The sequence below is a fragment of the Apteryx mantelli genome, chromosome 10, assembly GCF_036417845.1.
Source record: "Apteryx mantelli isolate bAptMan1 chromosome 10, bAptMan1.hap1, whole genome shotgun sequence".
NCBI lineage: Eukaryota > Metazoa > Chordata > Aves > Apterygiformes > Apterygidae > Apteryx > Apteryx mantelli.
Window position 1 is genome coordinate 2,675,631 of NC_089987.1, and position 22,838 is coordinate 2,698,468.

The window sequence follows — 22,838 nt, forward strand, 5'->3', positions numbered from 1 at the left end:
AGCTAAAGAATTTGTTACACAAGAATATGATATTGGTTGGTTAATTTGAGAGTCCTGGCACAATTAAGTTTTTCTAAAATACAAGTTTTTCAACTCTCACATTGCTATCAAGAGGCTGTGGAAGAGGGACTGAATATACAATACAGGCCTGACTTCTGATGTAAAAAGGTATCAGTGAGGAAAATAGTCTCAAGCAATTTAACTAAAATAACACTAATACAGGAATAACAAAACACGAAACAGGAAATAAAAAAACAAAAAATTGACTCTATATTTTCTGATCTCAGTTGCCATTCCCTCTCACGCGTCATGATTTTTGCATGAAGCCATAATTTGGGATCACATTTATGGTGTTATGGCAGAACCTTTGTGTTCCTGTATACGTTGAGATAAAGGAGCCGAAAACCTGGCAGCGAGCAAGCGGCTGGAGTTTTACCTGGCAGTCATTAAGGAACCTAACAGACTGAGTTGTCTAAACCACTCTGAATTTGAGAAGGTCTGTAAAAGTCTTTGAAATCAGTTATACAAAAGTGGCACAGACATACTTCAAAGGCACTAGTGCAGCATATTCATGAAGTTTCAGCAAAGAGCACAACCAAGAAGGAATGTCAGGACAGCCAGGAGCCAGAAAAGCAGCCTTTGATGAGGCCATGAGAACAGAGACCAGGGAAAACCAAAGCAAAGCCAAAGCAAGAAGATTCTTAAGGAGCCAAACTTTTCTGGAGCAACTAAAGAAAAAAGATGCCAAAGAGTTTCCTGAGGGAGAAACAATGCTCTGATTAGACATATGGAAGACTATTGTAAATAAAGTGTGAGAGCGTAGAGAAAGATTACGTTATGACCTGAAAAGAGGAGCTCAGAAAAGGAATAGCAGAAAAATAATTTTTTTTACTTAAGCTAATTCATGAGATGCTACTATATAATCCTCAGAATAAAAGGTCCATGCCTGTTTTTCAAAGAAAAAACCCCAGAATCAAAATAAGTCTGAAGCTACTTCAAGTTCACAGCTCAGGTGCAATATAATATTCATTCTACTATCAGAGAAGTCTGCACAACAACTGCTCAAGGCAAAGAGGAGGCTTGTGTCAAGCCCATGCCCTCAAATCCAAACGTTCTTTGCCACCTATCAACACTGCCTCATGTCCAAAATGTAAAAATAAGGTTTATGCTCCTTTAAGGGGATGCATCTAATCCAAGCTCATTAAAAAAAAGCATCTGGGTCCTCAGTTTCACCGGGGTTTCTGCTTGACTCTTCGATCATTTGCTGCGTTTTATTTTTGAGGCTATAATGGAAGATCATGGCTTGAAAGATGCTTTAAACCTCTTCCATGATGTAAAGTGGAGAGTTTAGAAGAAGGAAATAACTACCAATGAAAAATTTCAGTAAACAAAGTACTGCCTGTGTTAAGCATCAAAACCAAACCATCAATACAGCAAACTATTACCTGACAATTTCTTTGCTATTGGGACGACACAGGTGCAATTCATAGAACCAAACTCTGTCTCTATTTTTTTTTCCAACCATTACATATTTCCTATATATCTTCCAAACGAGGAGAAAACAATTTTCCTTCATCAGTAATAAGGGTTGGTCTCAACTATGACGCATTCGCACTTGGGATGATGGTTTTATAACAACATTTAGGAAACATGGTTTACGGTTTGCAAAAATAATATCTCAGCCAGAATCTTCCATGCAGCTGAGGAATGCAAACGTCTCAGGACTCTTCAGAGTACCACTCTTTTGCTAACCTTGCCCTGTAGCACTTTTTTTATTAGCTTGTAAAACTTTGCTCACTGAAACAAAATATTTTTGTTCAACAGTAAATTTCCTTTATCTATATACTGTCTTTCTGAGAAAGCACAGCAAGACAGGATTACCAAATTACTGCACTGTTCCTTTAATTCCTCGTAGCATCTATTGGTCAGAGAAAATAATTTTAAGTTTGTTTGTAATTTGTAGCTACTGCGCTGGCTATAACATCATCATTCCCCAATAGCATTCCAATAATGGTTTCACCGAGAGACATTTGAGTAGTATTTCTCTTTCTCTCATTCTTCTTTTTCTCTGTAAAGAAATTTTTCTCAAAACAATTTTCCTCTTAGCTACAGACTTAAATCTTTGGATTATCTGTAATCGTAACAAGTATGATGTAAATAGCCTATTTTTAAGGTAACTTCCTCTAAGAATGCATGAGAGGTCCATCAGGGTCTAGCACACGCTCACTGCTTCTGCCAGCCGCGCTGCAGCACTGAGCACAGTCACAGGCTAGACCTCATTGCTGCTTTTTTTTTAATTCAACTTTCATAGCACTTGCAAAACAGCTAGAGAGGCAGAAGCTTGCGAAATCTTGCATATGCACCTATCCTTAATTTCAAATCAACAAGGACTGCATATGTTAGTAAAATTAAACATAGTCAGTGTTTATAAACACAAGACCTTATTGCTTATACAGCCTGACACAAATCACTCCTTGCAGTAAGATGCTATCAGTAACAACGCAGATAGTGTCATATGAATCATAAAACTTAATGGACCATAAAAGTAAATATAGCATGGCCACATAGGAGGGCAGCTATCATTATTATTACTGTGCAAGTTTACACTGTTTAAAATGATAATTCTAAAGCAGACTAATTTTTTTAAACTAAAAACAACTTTGGCTTCTCTCTCCCAATTAAAAAGTTTTTCACATTTTTTGGTTTGAATATCTCAAAATTAAAAGGAAATTTTGTGTTTTTAACTCTCATATTTTCCCTACTTTTACTGCTCGTTGTATTGTAGCTTTTCTCACTAAAGGAAAACAAGAAAGAACTTTCCAAATGAGGAAAGAGAGAAAGGCTAGAGATATTTAGGTTTTGATTTTTGTACTATGTTGGGTTGAAAGAAAAGTTTTTTATTTCATTCAAACATTTTGCACCAGTTTGGGCCTTAATTTTAATTAACATAAAAATCCAAACAGATGACAAATCAATTTATCATTTTAATAAAAGGTTTAACTTGAAACAGAAAATGCAGTTGTCAATAAATTCAACACTTGGAATTACTAGGGCAGCTGTCTAAATTCAGAAAAAAAATCACAATAAATACCAATTTCCATACTGACATCAATGTCTGACTTTAATAAAATACAAGGCAATTAACTGCAATGGCTGAAGTTTGTGACTTTTAATTACTGTTCTTGATCATTCGTGTTTGCAAAGGCTCAGAATAAGGACGGGTGGACGTCATGTGCCACTACAGCAATGGAGCTAGGCAAAACCACCAACTTGACCTGTCAGTTGTGTTTTCCTGGTCTCAGCAAAACAGATTTGAAGAGGTATTATTCATAGTCAGGGGACAATTTAAATAGTGTTGATTTTCCTTATGAACTATACTTTCTTCTTTTACAATGATGCACTACTCTGCTGTTAAAAGGACGTGAGTTGTCTTTTCATTAAAGGAAATCCTGAACAACAACAAAAAATATATAGATTTGTCTGGAAATTTCAAATGTTTAAGGAGAGAAACAATGATATAGACCAGAATATGTCCTTGACAAAGTTTATGAGAAGTATGACTCTGCTGTAATAATTTTACAGCCTATACGCCAGCTGAAAGGAAAAGCTCTTCTACTTAATATTTCAGGCAAGGGGAAAATTAAAAAACAAACAATAAAAACCTACAAAGCAATCTGGCTTAGCCTGATGTAATGGGACAGGAAATAAGATGTGAACTGTGTTAAAAACACAATGTCCTTACTTCACTCTAGAACACGCTGGCTTCCCACTCAACACAGGAGTCATCAGCATTCACCAAAGCTAACACAGCACTTACTTCAATAACGCTTCCCCACAACGCGATTGCGCCTTGAAAGTGCTACAGGAAACAAGAGACTGATATTAATGCACTATTACTGCTACTGCTGGCAACAGCATCCACAGCAGCAGAGTGGTCCATTTGGTCAGCTGTTTGCAACATTCTGGGAATTCCTTTAATCCTCTGACTCTGTTAGCTTTGCTCCGCGCTTTCAGAATAGCTCTCCAGAAAAACAAGTGATACCGAGGTACTGAACAGCGAGAAGGGAATGTACAATTTAATGACTTTTAACTGTGGCTTCTAGCAGTGTAACAAGCTATTAGATGTGCTGTACTACTTTAAAAATACATGTTCACAGAAAAAGAGGGCCCAGCTCTGAATTCACATGTTCTGGCTTTATAAGGGTGTCACTCCTTTTCCATTAACTGAGCTGCTCTTCATTTATACTATCCTGAATGAGACAAAATTCTGCTCTTTTAAAGGTCAGTGACAGATTAAAAAAACTCCCTGAGTCTAACAGTGCTATTTCCAAATATATGCCACTATCCTGCCATAATAGTGAAAAATAGGCTGTTCAACACGTGGAAGGCTAAAGTATGAGTGTCTTCACTAAAGTAACTCCAGAAAGTCACAGATATTGGTATGCCAAGATTTGTATTCTTAAAAGCAAATGATCTAAATTAAATTTTCCCCAGAGAAAAGAACATTTCCCATGAAGACATTTGCAACTGGCCTAACTAATAAATGGTTTTACATATTCCTGCTTTCCAGAAGAACAGAACAAAAGTGCCCTCTAAACAGTTTTATCTACCCATTTCTAGCTCAACCATCCAGAATCCTGATTTTCCTCAAACACCACTTATCCACTCCAAATAAGGTAAATGGACTCAAATGAGAGACATCTTAGTTTGCAAAATCACCATGGAAAAGGGAATATATGTTCCTTGTACTTTGGGCTTTTAAACATATACTTAAGTGAACAGTGGCACAATACACAGTGAAGAGATCCAGCAGTGATTTTTTAAGAGTTCAGTGACGAACTAAACGAAAGCCCCCAAAATGGTTAAACTCTTAATATCACTGGGAAAAAAATTTGGCCAGCGGTGACTGTTTTTGAAAGTTTCACCCCATCACACGAGTCTAAGTCATATTTTAATTCAGAACAGCTTTTTTGTTGATCACTCTCTTCTTCAGCTTTCAGACAGCTAGCGTCTTCCTGATACATCATCGTTGACAAAAAAAAACACACACCAAAAGGTAAAATCATTTGGCATTTTACCATACACCTTTGAGGGTTAGTGTCCTGCTTCCAGGTACCGCAGAGACACGCAGCTGGAACAGTCATTCCTCTGGGAGGCTCACACTGCGGGGCTGCACTACAACGCTGGCACGCAGGTGCGTGAGACGCACAGGCTGAACATCACAGACAAAAATTCATTCTCACTAATGACTTTCAGCATATTTCTGTACGCAACACTGGGACTGGTCAACCCAGCTCTGCTTTATCATACTGAGCCATTTGCTCTCCCATTTTCTTTTCCACTGTGCTCTACTTGCTGCTTCTCAGATGTGCAGTGCATATATCATGTATATACTGTGCATTGAGCCAAACAATTGTGTCAAAAGCGACATATATGGGTGCCTCATCTCCACAGCTACATGGAGAAGGAGACTCAACAGAAGGAAACAAGCAATTTAGAACTTTACAATAATCTTTAAACGTAGCTTTTGATCAAAGAGTTACATAACCTATATGTGAAGCTTCCTTTGATTTTCAACACCTACGATGCATGCACGTGCACTCTTCTAAAAACTTACAAGCCAGGTTTATGATCTGACAACGTCTTTTTTTGTGTAGTCATCTACTGTAAAACAAATTTAGTTTGAAACCAAATGTGATCTCAAAGCAAACAACAAGGGGAAAGTCACAGTGCCATCATGAAACGCATCTCGTAAGCGCTCCTCAGAGCACGGCCTCGGGCTTTCTAGCAGCGTTCTGCTCTCCACATGGGCACCCCTTTGCCCATACTTACAGCAGAGAAAGACGTCCTATCCTTGAAGTGCACGTCATTGCTTTCCCACTGGTGCTCACATGAAATGCAATAATACATGCCTTTTTGCTAACAGAAACACACAAAATCTCACAACGGTTCTGGAATTCAAAAATACTAATCCGTACTTTTTCATTGCTAGTTTCAGAAAACTAGTTCTGTCTACTTCCTGGCACCACTGACAGCTGCCTATGTCCAAATTTTGCCACATTATGCAGCCCTCAACATCTTTACCAGAGAAACCAATGAATCAACTTACTTTTGGAATCAACACTGTGCTACCAACTCAAAAGCAAAACACAGTGAGTCTTGGAAACCATTACACAAGCTAAGACACATGAGTTGGCTTTGAAGACAGTAGATCTTTTGTGTTACTACTTTGGGATGGAGGTTTCCTATTTTCAGTGTCATTACCAGCCACCTATAACAAAACAATTAACCAGAAAGATCACACTAACATGATAAATTACAATTCTCACGCATTCCTCCTGGTGAACTCTATAGTACTTGCTCTCTTTAACACAAATATTCAGCAACATCCCAGAAGCATGGAATGACATACTTCAGGAATAAAAACAATCGTAAAAATTGAAGGAATTTATAAGACAGATTCATTCACACCTCAATTCTGTTTGGAACTGAGCATTTCTATCAAGAAAAAAAAAATTATCTGTATATAAAACAATACTGCTTTCTGCTTCCAGACAAGTCAGGAATTGATAGCTGTAGTTGAATAATTGATGGATCTAGTATATAACAATTATTCCCAGCAGACTGGATCAAATAAAATAAAGCAAGGTTATAATTTAAAGGACTTCTTTCACAAAAAAAAGGATTCTGTACCCAGAAGGCTAAAGAAATGCTTAAGGCAAACTACAGTTGATGATTTTCCAAATATACATTCCAAATTTTATTCTCAGTAAGAGAGACGCATGTTGAATACACTGAATATATTTCAACTAATTAAAATAGCATCTGAGATCAGAACTGAAAACTGTGCTGTTGATGTGGGATTTCAGTGTCTAAAGTAAACAACAAATTGGTCCTTTTGCAGTTTGTTAAAGTCAATAATTGCTGGAAGCAGCAATTATTTTAAAAATCCTACTGCAGAACTATATAGCATCCTATATGGTTTCTTCCAAGTCAGCATACAAAGCACAAAATGATGTTCTTTGATCATCCTTCTTCAATTTATTAGATATTCCCTCAGCTAGTTTGAAATATTTTAAGGATTCTGAGTAAATGGACTGAAAATATATTGGAACCATGGAAATGATTAAATAGACATTCACAGTCAATTAACCGGTCAAATCTTACTATGTTTAACATTTTCTTGTCAAAGCGCTGAAAACCCTAGCAAATCACACAGGTTTTCTCCTAAAAGACAAGATCATTCTTCATGTGCTAACTAGCCACTCTGGCTTAATTTAAAAAGGGACAGCTGTTGCGACCAACATAGACTCTGCAAAAAACAACCATTTTATAGGAGAGGAGGCAGAAAGCAGGAGTGTTCCACATTTTCACGCATTTAAATTTGTTGCAAAAGATTTCAGAAGTCATCACCCTGAAATACCACCAGATCTCATAGATCATTTAACCTGGCCAGACAATTTGGAAATCAGGAAACAGATTCAAGTCCTCAAGATTTACTGTTGTGCTTAACATAGTGGAAAAATCAATTATGTTAATTGTCTGAACTCTATACATGCCATTTAGTAATTTGGCAACACGCACACATGCATTTTGCTTTCATCAGGATGAAACTAGATCTCTCCATGTCGAACTGCTAAGCAAGCATCAGGGTCATCTAGCAGCAAGCAAGTAGCTGGTACCCAGCCAAGAATATTAGCACTATAATGTATCCAGTGTCATCTCATCAAGGGCATCGAGAACCCAGTTGTACCAGCCATCCCCAAAATCCTTCTCGGATTAGATGGCTGGCAGGTAGGAGAGTGACTTCTGAGCAAACACACAGTACTAGAGGCATCCCTAATATTTAAAGGGACTGAGGATGGAAATACTGGAACATACAAAGTGGAACAGTGATGGGATAAGGGCAGATCTGCAGCCAAAGACAGAGCTCATATCACATGATGAGAAAATCATAAATGAAGAGCACTAAAAAATAAACAAAACAAAAAAGAAATGATTTTTCTAGATTAGCACAGCAAGATAGCTTTGTGATGACTGCTATTCTACAACGAGAGATTTTTATTACCAAAATCTCTAATAAGAGACAGCTTAGACCTATGCCTTCTATGAAGGTGGAGAAAATTATTTTTCCTTATATTTAAAAGATTATCACTTCATATCTCATCTTTTCTTATTAAGTTTACAGCAATATTAAAACAAGATTTGGGTGAATAAAGAACACAATATACTCCAAAATAGAGAACATATTCTTTGGAGCATTGTAAATGCTCCCGTCTGCTTGAATGGAATTTTAATGGAACAACCCACCCTCTTAGGAGCACAAAAAAAAAAAAAAACCTTCTCCAAAACCCTCATTAAATAGTCTTGCTTTATAACCACCATAGACCAGTCTATGGACTGTCGCTCATGGACTATACCAAACAAAGTACCTGTAAGGTATTAACAAATCACCTTCATTAATTCTTTTCACAACCCAGAATATTTTTACAAATGGAAATAAACAATTTGGAAAAAAAACCTTAATATATATCAGTGTTAAAATACTGTCTGATTTCAACATACCTCTGTACACTTTACTACTTTTGATCAGCAAGCCAAAGAAAAATAATCGAGTCTGCAACGTGAGAAAGGTAACAGTGCAAGACTGTACAGGTCATTAAGATAGACATTGTATCGGGAACTGAGACTTCTAAATGGAGGACGAAAATAGTTGTGTGACATAATGTCTAAGTCCTGAGAAGCGCTAGAGGGAAACTCAATGTTTAAAACACAGACATTATATTATGTGCATACAGCCAACTATCTACTGGAATTTACTGTTTGCTCCCAAAACAAATCTTTACCTGCGTCACTGAAACGAAGCATGAAAGCAGGGTCAAATTGGAATCTTCTATTATTAATGTGAAGCTATTTCCTTCATGTTGTACCTCGCCAAAAGCCGAAGTGTCCAAAATATGCCATAAATATGTTAAGAGATTTCGCTACTGAAGGCTTTGTTTACCTTGCCTTCAACAGAGATTTTTTTCAGCATATAAAGGTAAGTTAGGTCCCAAATTAGAAAAGAAAAAAAATAGCACGATGAGATCGGGTGGCAGCTTAAGTATGGTCATTAGTGATAATCAGAACATGGGGAGAAATTTCTCAAACAAGCTGACTTGAAAGGCAACTGTAAACAGTCTTTCTTGCAGGTTAGTCTCTTAGGTACTATACTAAGATCCTAGATGAGGCAAAGTATTATCACAATAAAATTAAAGTCGTAACAACTTGAATTGCCCCCAAGACAAAATCAAGGACTTCATATAAAATGCAGAGCAAATGAGAGCTAATTACAGTCACTAAGTGGCTGATGAATACAGAAAAAAGTTGAGAATTTTTTCAAAAAGAACCATGGACTGAAGACACTTGTCCTGTTATGCAAATTGAGTCATATTTAACCTGTACAACCAGATCCTTACCACCAGCAATATATTTTGCTTTTTTTGGTTTTGTAAGGTAAGCCTCGTACATTCTCATAAGGTAAACTCAATTTATAGTTATTGCACGACTTTGTTGCAGCTTTCCTAAATTACATTTGTAGATTAAAGCAGAAGGAAATGGTTAGATTTTAAATGAGAAATAGCACAGCAATTTGAAATGTTTACATCCACACTAGATATGTACTCGAACTAAAGAAGCTCAAGACGGCATAATGGCAGTCAGTGTTTTGCAGAAGGGATTCATTAGCCTACAGAACTAGGCCCATATTCCTTAAATCTGACATTACAATCCTTAAACTGGAATTCAAGTCCACATTTAGACTTTTCTGTACATAGCTCGAGCAGTAAAACAACGGCTTTTTATCTCACAGGTCAGTATTATGCACCTGAGGTACATTAGTGTGTTCCAGTGGAGAGAGACAGAGCAGGGCCATGATTTTTGTGCCCAATGTTTTTCTAAATTCACATTTTAAAGAAACCAGGTTAATCCAGCATTCAGGATCAGCACCCACCCATTGAAAGGCTGTTCTTAATAACCGGAGGTATCATAAACCAAGTTCTTCTAAGCCATTCCTTTTCTTAGTAGCTTGGCATATGAAATCAGCTTTAGACAGCTGATTCTAGTTAAAGATTGAAAAAACTGGAAAATGGTGCCATTCATACTTAATGCAAACAAAACAAAAATATCCCAAAAAGTATAGCTGTGTATTTTCTGTGTACACCAGGCCATGGACTCATATTGACTTGTCTGCTCTTCCAGTGATTTCATGAAAGCGTGAATAACATGTGGAAAAGAGGTAAAGACTCCAGAAGTCCTTGTTAAGCGCTCTGGCAATAGCGTAACATTTGTCCATTCTGATGGATGAAATAAGGTTCAGTTTCAAGAGGACTAACCTACTTCACAGAGTGCCAATGTACACCTGCTGCAGCTTGGAGCAGAAAATTGAGCAAAGAACATGTCTTCAAGTGGAAAATGGAACATCTGATCGCCATCAGTACTTCACAGATTACTAAATTTGAGAATAGGCCATGCTACCGGAAAAACGTTCCTCTTGACCTGATTAGGGATACTGTTCTTGATGATATATCAAGCAAACACGGACATAGCTGGTTTTCTTTGTCAAATAAAGCAGTACCTTCTGGCACAAAATGTACAGAAAGAGAACTAAATGCAGCCAGTCTGCTAATGAAACCTATGATCCAATCAAGCCTGCAGGGGTAATGCTGCTCACTACCTGGTACAAAAGATTTTTTTACTGCCTTCGCAGCAGCATACACCAGAAAGTAAAGAACACCCGGACAACGCAATGGAAAGAAGAATAACCTAAACCTCAACAAGGTGAAGATAACAACTTGTATAAATAATAACAGCTAGGTGCTCTCTTCTGTACACAGCTTGAAAATTTGCCAGGGTTCCCCCTCCTTTTAAATAATCCTGATTTAAGAAGAGTTACAAAATATATTTAAAGCATCAAGAAGCAATAAAAAATAGTGATGAAAATTACCAGAGGTGGTCAGGCTTACACAGTGAAACTGTAACCAAAATTTAACATTCAAAGACTTCTGCCTTTTTCTGTCTTAACTCTAAAAAGAACAAAAATCCTATCAATCAGATGTTAAGTAACAAAACATTAAAAAAAATTCAGCGAGCTATTCAGAAGCTTTTCCATCCCTTAAGTGTCTTCAAAGAAAAACAAAGAAAATATTTTACAGATTTACAAGCTTAAAAACAGAAAACTTGAAATTGAAGCCACTCTCCCAGTCATGGTGGCTTTCAATACCTGCCACAGCTTGCTGTGCTGATTAGTGAACTCGGTCACCTAACAACTCATTTCTGAAATTTTACATAATTAACAATGACAAAAGTAGAATTAGACTCAACAAACATGTATGTATACTAATTATTATGAGAAAGTGCTTTCAGGTTCAGGCTCTCCAAGATAGCTGAAAGGCAGAAGGATTGCCTAACTCAGAGACACAGATATGGAAAGAAATAGCCCAGTGAGCGCAAATGTATTAGAATTTGTCTTTACTAAACAACACAGAATTCTTGAATTTACAACATAGGTGTTTTTCCAAAATGATAACTGATTTATAGAGCATGTTCTGTTGACTTTCAGTGAACTTCTAAATCGCTCATTTTCTCTGAAAGTGATAAGTTATGCTATGTAGTAAAAAACATTTGGCATTTTCTATCAAATTTTGGAATTATTTTTGCATTCTGTAACTACAGAGAGTACATTTTCCCACTAATCTCTCTTAAGTAGAAGTTCCTCTTCTCTATTTTTTTTTCCTATTTTGTAATGTTTTGGTTGACTGCCATTATAGTATTATATTTTCCCCAGTACTATCTCCATATTGGGGTAGAAGAATTTCGTTGTGCCATCGTCAAATATAATAAACTGCAGTAAACAATTTGCACAGATTTGTTTCAGGAATCTTATACGGAATCATGAAGACCACTGGAGAGCAGTTGCTATCCTACTGGACAGCGTCTTACTCTGCTTTACAATTACAAAGAAGGTGCGTACTTTTTACAAACTGTAACCAAATGCATGCATTTTAAATTCTGCAGTTAAAATATACCTAAATTAGTTCATTTTACCTCTTCTAATAATTATTCCTATTTAATAATACAGAGATATGTTACTGTTTTTAATACAATATCTATTTTTCTAGGTATATTTTGTATGTTACTGCTCACATAAGTAGTAGGTTTTTTCCCTAAGTTTTATTCCTACTCTCTATCTTCATACACTTAGCTGCTTTAAAATTTTATTTCTCAATTTTAATTTGCTAAAATACCTGTTTAACTAAAATACTACCTTCTCAAATGGACTAAGGTTTCAGATTTAAAAAGTTTGGTGAGTGTTGCAGATCTACGTTACTTTGAGGAACAGAGTTGAAAGTGGAAAACCTCTCTTATGTGGACTGCCAAATAAAGGATTGTATGTGCACAAAGGACTATCTCCAACTAAAAAAATACCTCATAATTAAAATGCTCACATTGAAGTATTTTAAACAGCCTTACTTCTTCCAGAAATACTAAGTGAATATTAACTTGTTTCAAATTTGCATAAAGCACAATTTATTTCAAAACTCCTGCTCTCTACTTTTACTCCTAAAAAATATAGCAAACCTGCAAAGCTTTAGTGAATCTATTATCACAGAAGTATCAGTTAGAAATAATCTTTTTTTTTTTTTTTTTTTTAAACAGACTAGCAGTTTCTAAGTTCCAGCTGTACTATATTGGGCTTTTCATTTTGTTGTTTTTCTTCTAACAATCCTGTTTGTTTCTCTGTTCATATTATTCAAAGCAGATGTGCTGAAACAGGAAAAAGCCTTCTCAATCCACTACACCAGCTGGCGCAGAAGTTAAGGTCTTCTTTCTTTCTCTCCTTTGCACACAAGCACACACGCGTGCACACACAGACCCTATGTCAGCAATGCATGCAGAAAGACTCACGCTGCGAATGTCTCTCTGTCCCCATGGTACGACAGTTTACAAGGTTGATGTCCGAGCAGCACATTTCTTGCACTTCAAATTTCCTCCTCATTTCTTGAAGCTTTTTGCTGGGGAAGTAGCCGACAATCATCTTAATCCTACTGCCCTCTACTGCTCAAAAATTAAGGACAGGAAAAAATACTCCTGTGTTGAATTCATTCTTGACCGAGAAATTTGAATAAAGAATTTTAGTTTTTTAAAATCTAAAACTTTTTAATTAGATCTATTATCTGAAAATAAGAACAGTAAAAGATGGTTCATTTTTGTTTTGGATAAAAAAGGATTACTAAAGGCAATTAAATGTTCAGAAAATATATTAAATTTTTTCTTTCTCCAATAAGTAATATATGCAAAACACGCAAAAACAAGAAGAAGCAGAGTTGATATGTCAATTCATTTTTGTTTTTATAACTGAAAATCATGCTTGAGTTATAGATTAAATCAGACCTTAAAATAAAATACAGTGCCATCCCTGGAAAGCAAGGTGCAAATATCTCAGTAATTGCTACAGATGTAAACAGAGATACAGAAGCTAGATGTTAACAGAGTTTAAGACTGTCCCATAGGTTTGTAAGTAATTTCCTCCATAAACAAGCCTATTTTCCATTTTAGTTTGATCCAGTCATAAATAACATCCACTGGATATTATGTGGAATTACTAGAGTTAGCAGTTTTATTTTGGCTGAGCATTTGGAGCCCTTTCTCCCCCTTTTCCATTCCTCTACGATTTAACAGATTGCCCTTTACTTCCAACCACGGTGGAGAGTGCAGGACCAGGACAGATGCTTCAGACCTAGGGGATGAGGTCCTGCCTGCTTCTGAGCTCTATCACAGGGCGCGCACAGCGTGTATGGAAAACCGATCGGAACCAGACAGCGGATTCCTACCTCTCCTGAGGACACTGAGAGACAAACTCTCACTGATGTATTTCTCACACACATATATATTCCAGCCTTCAAAGCCCAACAGCAGCTACCTGCTACTTAACGGCACTAAAGTCGGCTGATATCCTCTCCGCCACCACTTCAGCAAGCTCCAGGCATATCATTTCTGATCACGGATTCATATCCTCTCATACAGTCTTTACACCTGTACTTCTAAGGCAGCGGTTGTAAGAAGGATGCTTTTTACTCTGGAAGGCCAGATAATGCAACCCTCACTCCATGCAAATGCCTCGCTGAGGAGCGGCACAAAGATTTGTTATTAACGTCATCCTCTTCATCACCGTGTATGTAACTGCACAGGTTACAGGTGGGTCTCAGTACACCATTTTGATTATAAGCTTATCTGGAAGAGACATGTCTACAACTGCATAAAATGCCTAGTTATTTTTGAAAACATGTAATATATCAGAAGCAATTGTACGTTCTTATTTCATATATATATATATATATACGCGTGTGTGTGCATCTGTGTGTGTATATACATATGTGTGTGCATAAGCACACACAGTAGGAAGAGTGATACTATAAGAGCAATTTACACTTGCTAGTTTTTTCTGCTAAATATATCATAGACACTGTTCTAGATTCCCCAGTTCTTCCAACTGTTACTAACAGACACTGATACTTCAGATTAAGTGAACTAATACTCTTATTAATTAAAGTATTTATTCACTGAGCAGAACAAATTGTCAGCTCTCTAGGAATATATACGATCAAGTTTCCTATTTTAAAGTACATTAACTATTTAATTTATAAAGTATTTGAAGACCATTTGTCTGGTGTGATTTTAATTACTTTCTACATTGGAGAAAGGGTAGCTTTTAGGATGTACAAAATGGAACATCTAAACATGATGTGAGGGAAGTTGTCCTCTGCTGCTTCTTTACACGACGTGTATTTCTGAACACTACAGCACTGCATCAATACGTCTTGTGCAGGACACATACGTTTAATACCTTCTGGGATGCAGAACACCAAAGCTCAACAAAGGAAGAAAAGGATGGAGTTTGGGAGAAAGTAGGGTGCATAATCAGAGGAGAGAGACACAAATTAGAAAATGTCTGGTAATCTACAAGTATAAAATGCCAAGTACAAAAAAATTCCCACTGGTGCAAGGCTTCAATCATTAGTTAATATGAAGCCTAATTATTTTTGCAGTTTGGTATTTTTATTAAGCATGCATTGAAATACGAAACTTTTAGCTAATAGAGCACATGTGTAGGTAGAGAGAGTTCTTTTTGGCATGATTTCATTAGTTCCACGAACAATGATGCCAGAAAAACAAGATCTAAATTCAGTACAATTACCAGGACAGAGAATTTAAAGGGGGGGGGGGGGGGGGCAAAAAAAAAATCAACAGCTGGCAACATTCTGCAGAGAAGCTAGTATTACCACTATTAGGACACTTAAAACCTATCTATCAGCTTGGAAGTTTTACTGAAAAAATTCCACATCAGATTTATGCCACTTTTTGTTTAAGCTCATACGAAGTTAACAGATCTGTGCATCGCAGCCCCAGTTCCTTGTACAACCTTTTAGTTGTGATTCAGAGTGACAGGCTAGATCAGGAAGCAGTACTAAACCTTACCTGAACCTACAGAATAACTCATGTCCATACAGTCACAGGTGAGAAACAGAAGCATAAGATGAATTCTCAAATATCTAGTAGCCAAGATAAGATCTACTACCATGAATAAGTATATACTGATCACTAAGAATATTCAATAATTGAAGGAAGTTTTGGAAGCGACAAATTATTCACTTTCCTTATTATCAATATCCTTCCGTGTCCTTTGGAAAGGTGCATTAAAGTTCCTAAAAAAGGAAGAAAAAGCCACTCTCCTCAAAAGTAATGGACAGGTGGGAAAACTACAAAAGTCTTTTTGATCAGAGGTCGCGTACAGATGATTGCAAACTACTGGATTGTTATGACTTACATTACCACTGAGGCATATCATCTGACAGATTTTTGTGCTCTTATCCCACTACAAGTGCCAAGGAAAATGTATTAGTTTCAACTTCCATTCTTAAACCACAAACACAGTTTAGTTTAACTCATTTTCTTTTGCAATTTTCACGAGCTAAAAGCTCAAAAAATGGTCACAATAGAGATCAGCTGATGAGCAGAAACCAGCGCAGCCACAGACCTCCTTCCTACCCCTCACACGCACACACCGCTTTTGCAAGGAATCATGTGAGTGCTACTCATCCACTTTAGTGCAAAACAGGCCTGCGTGGTTTTTAAACTGCTGATGAAGGTTTCAATGTCTAATTAAGGATGGAGATAATACCCCCTAAATATTTGCTTGCTTGCTCGTATTTCTTGGTCTACTGGAAAAAAGTTAAGCAGCAAATACTTCTGGAAGAGCTCAGCAGCTACCAGGAATTGGCCCAGATGCCAGCTGAAGTGTGACAACTCCTGTCTGCTGATTCGCATGAGACCCTAGTTGCTCTTTCACATTAAAATGCAGTGCTTTAAGAAAAAAATTAATGTTTCACCATTTGTTCTCAAAGAAAATTTAAAAGCAGGGTCCAGAGTCCAGTTAGTTAAAAAACAAAAAAACTGGATGGATGAGCTACTTAAGACTGATTTCCCACATACCCATGTGCAGCCATAACCACTTAGACAGAACCAAGATTACCCCACGGCATGTATGTTATGCCACATAATAGTACAGAGGCCTTTACAGAAATCCACTACTGATGTTGATTTCAACAAAACTGATTAAATCACACTTTTCTTCCCTTCAATCTTGTGTGCTCTCACACACTTCTCAACGAACATGTATCCATATATATGCACACACATATGTATACCCACATTTACCTATAAATGTTTTAGAACACCTTTTTTCCAGCATAGCCTTATTCTGCACACACTCATGCAAATAGTCAGAAGATCAGCAAGAGTCCGTTTACAGGCATTTGGGGTTTGGAAGCCTTCCCCCCCCCCCCCCAACTATTTTAGCATGAGAAACAGCTGAATGCTGCCGTTTTACAAAGGGACTCACCGCTCCCTGCCTAACACGGGTGTTGTCAGGAAAATGTGATCATCCAAGTATTTCCATTAAAAACAGCATCAATTTGCAACAATAATATTTTAAACTACATTCTTTGGTTCTATTTAACGAAGTAGAGAGATGCAATTTGTGGCACAGTTAATGTTCTGTCATACTTGTTATGAAACTATTTCAAGGGGAAAACTAATAGTATTAGGCTGTAATTAAAAAAAGTGCAACTGAATCCACACAATTTCACAGAGAAGTAATGCTATTCAATATTAATCTTCCAATAACATGTCATTTGGGCAGCAGTATCTTACAGAGAAGGAAAAAAGAACAATAAGCTCTAAAACAGTCTGAGACATCTCCAGAAAATCACCTTTCCAAGTCTGACTTCTGCAAGAAGTACTTCTGATTAAAGTCTCAATAATGAACATTTTCTAAAGTTTTTTGTTTCTTAAATATAAGCTAGATTGCTTCCCCACACAAGACACTGTATGTAGTCAAAAGTTCAGAGCACCAATAGCTTCTCAGGGCTTTCAAGTTCAAGTTCTGAGTCTTGTCAATACAGGGCAGTATTCAAGCCCTAGCCGTATGTCTCACAGCTTATTAACATTCAACATGAACAAAAAAAAGCATAACAACTTTATTGAAGTGGCCTTGCTAGAAAGCTTCTTACAGAAATATTTTTGGTTGTGGATATTTTAATATAGTTTAATATTTAGTAAAGTGTGTCTGAGATCAGATGTTAGCAATTTTGCTGACACCTGACATGGAAATTCTGCTAATTTAAACACTTATTGACTCATTACTCAAAATAAAAACTTGCTTTTTCTTACCTCATGTATGCATAAGCACCTAATAAAGCCATCTCATCAAAAAGAACAAAAGCAGATGTGAAAGATCTGTTCCTCCCCCGACAGCCATATAACGAAAAAATAACTGCTTAAACCATAGCAATAAATGCTCTTATGTTTGCAGAGACTGCAATCCACATTTGGCCAGTGACAGTTGATAACAGAGAAAGGAACATACTGTACACAAAATAATCAATCCAGTTAGTAAACCTAAGGCTGAAGAGGCCAAAGACAAGAAGGTATAAAACACAGTGATAAAGCATATTGCAGGGGGAATGAAGTAAGTTTGGTCAAATATTTTGAGCCCACAGACAAAACACTTGGCTTAAGTTTTATCGTTTTGCATTTGTTTATGTAAACAAAAAGACCAACACAGATTTTGCTCATTAAAACAACCACTGATAACGTGAAGTCATTGTAACTGCAAAATTAATTATAAAGACTAAAGTTAAATGCTGCTTAAAACTCAGTTCAGTTCCTACCTGCCCATCTTGACCAACATGAACTTGATGTATCTGCAGATTTCCCTGTAAAAGAAAAACAGTGACAATAAACACTTGGAAATTTAAAAAGTTGCTCTTTAAAAGAACTGTCCTGAAAACAACCTATTTCTCACCTCATTATTAAACAAGTTATTTCAATATTAAGGGAATCTATTAATTTAGGAAATTCTTCTGAGGGTTTTTTTTTGGCAATTCAGCTACACTACAGTGCTCTGCACTTTAACCACAGAGGATAAATAGACTAAAAACCAATGAAGTTTTTCAGCACCAGTAGGTTTTACTTTTCAAAAGGTACTATATAATGTAGAGCATTTTTGTGCAAAGTCTGTGTATGGCTTTTGAGGTAAGCCTTTTTTTTTATTTTCCCTCATTTATATGAAACTGCAAATATAAGTCAAACCCGTACTAAATTAGAATTAGCAGTACAACCTTTTTACATGTATGAATGCTATTTACTATTTATTGTTACAAAGTTACCATTTGCACTAACAGACTTTTCATTTTATCAAAATTCAACACCAAATGTCAACATCATTCCATTACAGGAATTACATCTACTACAAAATATTCTCAATAATGCAAATTATTTTAAAGAAAACCGTAGCTACAAAGTCTGCAAAGGAAAGAAGTATCATTACAAAATTAGGTTTTTATTCGTATGCTCAGAGCTGTCTGTTTAAAAGTACATTTAGATTAAGAAAAAACAGTTCCCTCAAACACTAAGACTTGCAGTGAAATTTCACATTTCTTTGAAGAAAAATACCAATTCTTTGATTTTCATATTTTCTACATTTTCTCTTACTGGCAACAGTTGCTCTTTTTTGAAGCTGTGTATATTGGAATAAATTTAAAAACAGATGTTTTCATCTGTCATGGACAAATGTAGTCCTTAAAATTCTTACATACAGGAATTCCTGACAAAACCAATGGAGACTGGGGCGTTTGAACTTCAGGATCCATTACTACAAGTATCTGCTGAATTAGAATTTTTTCAGTGGCTCTTTAAAACTATGGTGAATACCCAAGAACTGTTACAGTTTCATTGCAGCACACTACAGCTACTCTCAGACCCACAGCATTTTGATCTATTCCTATTTTTCTTTAGGTCTGACAAGCTCTTCAAATGAGACTGCCTTTACAGATAATATTTCTAAAATAATTATTATAATATTTATTCTGCAATAGCTCCCTGTGTTAACAGTATCCTTCCACACCAAAAGTGCTTTTATGAGATTTCACTTAAGGTACATTGGAAATGGATTAAATTAACCCACAAGTAGATATGCTTCACGTTGAGCAAAAAACTCTACAGATAAATCATACAGAATAAATATTGTAGTCAGTATTTATGCTTAATCTTATTTTGCTATTACTTCTCCATGTCAACAAACTCTAACAGTGCAAGAAAGAATCTGACAGCAGCCTTTGTAGTTAAGAGTCTCTATTATAGACATTCTAATATATGGAGGGACCAACAATAACATGCTCACTCAGGTAAACTCAGCTAGCTGTAATGGTCGGCTGGCCAGAGCAAAAAATAGTCTGAATTGGAGGATGTAGTACTGGATTTATCCATTTCCATTTTACTGCACTATTTTTATGCAAAACATTATTAAGTGAAAATACTGCAGTGCCAGGCGGCTTGATTTGTAAGGAAGGTAGGCTCACTTCATTCTGGAATATACCTTTACTAGAAGGGCTCTCAGGAATTCTCCAACTGCTGTTCAACAGTGCCCACAATTAAGGACACCAGGTATTCTGAACACATCCAGTAGAAAACCTAACTAAAATAATTTCATTTCTGAATAACAGGGCAAGCACCTAAACTGGGCTTCCTATAGTACTCTGAAAGTACTAAACTCTGTCTCCAGTGAAGACCATTAAAAAGCACATCAGCTATATACCTCAATCACTAAAACACACATGCTTCTTAGCTGGTCAAGAATAAACAGAGACAGAAGTAGGATATTGCATTTACTGCTGCTAGACCTATTTCACCCTGGCTCTACCATGTGCATTCATCTCTATTCTCACGGGTCTCTTTAGCGTGTTGCAGCTGTTCTCAGAACGACGGCTGGAGAATCGTGGCCCTATGTTCTGGCCAGCCTCTGCTCCATGGGTGCACCAGCTTCAGGCTCACCTCACTGTCCTGCGTGATTTGGACTTGTTCGCCTTGAGGAACCTGGGCTATGTGGAGGTGACCCTGTGGGATCCACAACAAAAGAAAACACCAAGAAGCATCAGAAGAAAATCAAAACTAGAGGAAGAAACTATTATCTTGGATTCAATAGAGCTTAATATATTCACAACTGTAGATGGAAGGAAAGGGTTATTCAATGAAAACCGTTAAAGATTGCATTAAATAATCCACATTTCCCCCTCTTTTTATGCAAACTAGAAGAGCAGTGAGTTTTGAAGAGAAAATGTTTCACTCTCAAATAAGAGGAAAATGAAAAACAGGTTTAATAATAAATAACATTTATGCAGCACATTTCTCTACAAACATCTCAAAATATCTGCATTTTGGACAGATACATAAAGCATGGGACTAAGTTGCTTTGGTAGATTAAAAGCATCAGCTCTCCCAAACCCATGTCTTTGAAACAATGATCCCATTTAAAGACCTTGGAAGCTAAGTTCTTAAAATAGATATGCCAAGTACAAAACTAAGTAAGAATTTTTAAAAGATATCTGTAATTATCCATATATTTTTGTATGCTCACACAGTTATGGAGAAGTACAGTCCAGTGCTAAAGACTATTTCTCAAGCTGATATAAATTGGCATAAAGTCATTAATGTGAATGCAGTTACTCATGTTTGTTGAGAATCTGCCCCAACAGTTTTAATAAGCTTAATACTTTGTATGTATTGATGACCATACCAACCACTTCAGAATGATATCAAGCCTATCATTTGATAAAAACATGGATAAGAAAATGGAAGGAATTCCTTGTGCATCCTGACTAGCCTAGAGAAGTCTTTGCTACTATAATTTACCTGAAGGGAGATTGGATTCTAAATAACCTACTTCAGCATTTATAAGGCTTTGTGTTCATTTTAATATGCCTGTATGAGACAGAGATTAAAGATAATCATTTGGAATTCTGTCAAAGGCTCTTCTTATTTTATAACACAAGAACAATTGCATGTGATTTTCAAAGAAACACAGATCCCTCTATTTCAAACAGTTTCATTTCCTTTGGAAGGAAACTGTCTATTTATAGGGAGAAAAAACATACTGAAAGTATCACTCTGACAATAGGGACTGTATATAAAATTAGAGCATGGCCCAGTCCATGTTGAGATTAGAATCACTTTTCCTCCTTAACATCAAACTCTCAGGGCTCCCAGGAAAGAGTGCTGAAAATTTAAAAGATCCATTTATACTGTTTTCTAATATAAGCAATCCTTTCTGACTAAGGCAGGGGAGAAGAAGGTGACTTTATTCCCCTTTGAATCATTCAGCATTCCAAAAAAGAACTGCTCGCTCATCTTTTGCAGACATATAGCTGGTCTTTAAGGACAGTGATTACAATCTGTGCACAAAAACAATTCCAACAAGAAAAATCTTTTAAAATCCTATCTCCTTAACAAAGTTTATAGGGATTTAGTAAATCCTTGGCATTCGGTTCAATACTGATTTTTTTTTAAAACATCTGCTGTACAAACATATATAGAAGTATAACTAAATAATAATAATGACTTGAAGCCTATTGTGTAGGTATCATTCCCTAGAAGTGAAAAAGCACTACCATTTCCATCTGGTTCAAGCTAGGACCTTTCTATAAAACATGCTAGGCAGATTATGACAACATTTAGATTTTCGCTGTGGATCATATTGGACTTTTCCCAAATTCCAAGATCAATTTAAAGGATGACTTACAGGTCCAGATTATTTTTTTTAATGAGGCAAACTTTCACCACTTGCATCTATAAACACAACCATTCTGTCTCTCATATCCAGCAATTTTGCATAATTTTCCTTTCTACCATATCCTTCAAGATTCTCAAAATACTTTTCACTCACCAATTAAAATCTCAAAAAAGACCTATAAAGCAGTTAAGAACATACACCCTTTAAAACAAACAGTGACACCAAGAAACCAATTCCCAAGATAATACTTTAAAATTATGGCAAAAGTGAAATGGAAAGTCTTAGCACTCGGTTCCTGCAGAAAGAGCATCATTTCACTGAGGATGCATTCTGATGATGGGGAAGGTTAAGTTTGAAACTTACTTTACTGAACTTCTGTTTAGTCCTCTTACCAAGTTTCAGAATGGTAATTCATCACATTTAAGATTAGTCGCACTAAGCAATCACTCTTAAGGACTGGCTCCTTAACATGCAAGTTAGACACGTGGCATCCAGTCACATAGTAGAAAAGTGTTTTGGGGAAAAGGGTGGCCCACCTGGATTTAGCAACCCTATCCGACAACCACAGCTAGTGGTTCCCAGCATCCAGTACACCCACACTCCAGCTCTTTCTTTTCCCTTACCTTAGAAACAACCTTTTTCACTTTAGAAAAACATAGTCTCTACTGCAATT

General features: G+C 36.5%; 1 protein-coding gene and 1 long non-coding RNA gene across 2 annotated transcripts in view; one reads left to right on the top strand and one right to left on the bottom strand.

Moving 5' to 3' along the window:
- The window catches only part of BANP (BTG3 associated nuclear protein), a 167,379-nt gene that overhangs the window by 56,233 nt on the left and 88,308 nt on the right, over positions 1–22,838 (bottom strand). Inside the window, exons 10-11 of the mRNA XM_067302383.1 lie at positions 20,431–20,493; positions 18,270–18,314 (exon numbers count right to left, since the gene is read on the bottom strand). Coding sequence (XP_067158484.1) covers positions 18,270–18,314; positions 20,431–20,493 — 108 coding nt within the window. The remainder of the gene's footprint in view (positions 1–18,269; positions 18,315–20,430; positions 20,494–22,838) is intronic.
- Positions 11,413–14,685, top strand: LOC106494447 (uncharacterized). Its single transcript, XR_010885273.1, has 4 exons — positions 11,413–11,492; positions 11,904–12,002; positions 12,800–12,859; positions 13,720–14,685. It is a non-coding gene; the product is annotated as an uncharacterized lncRNA (long non-coding RNA).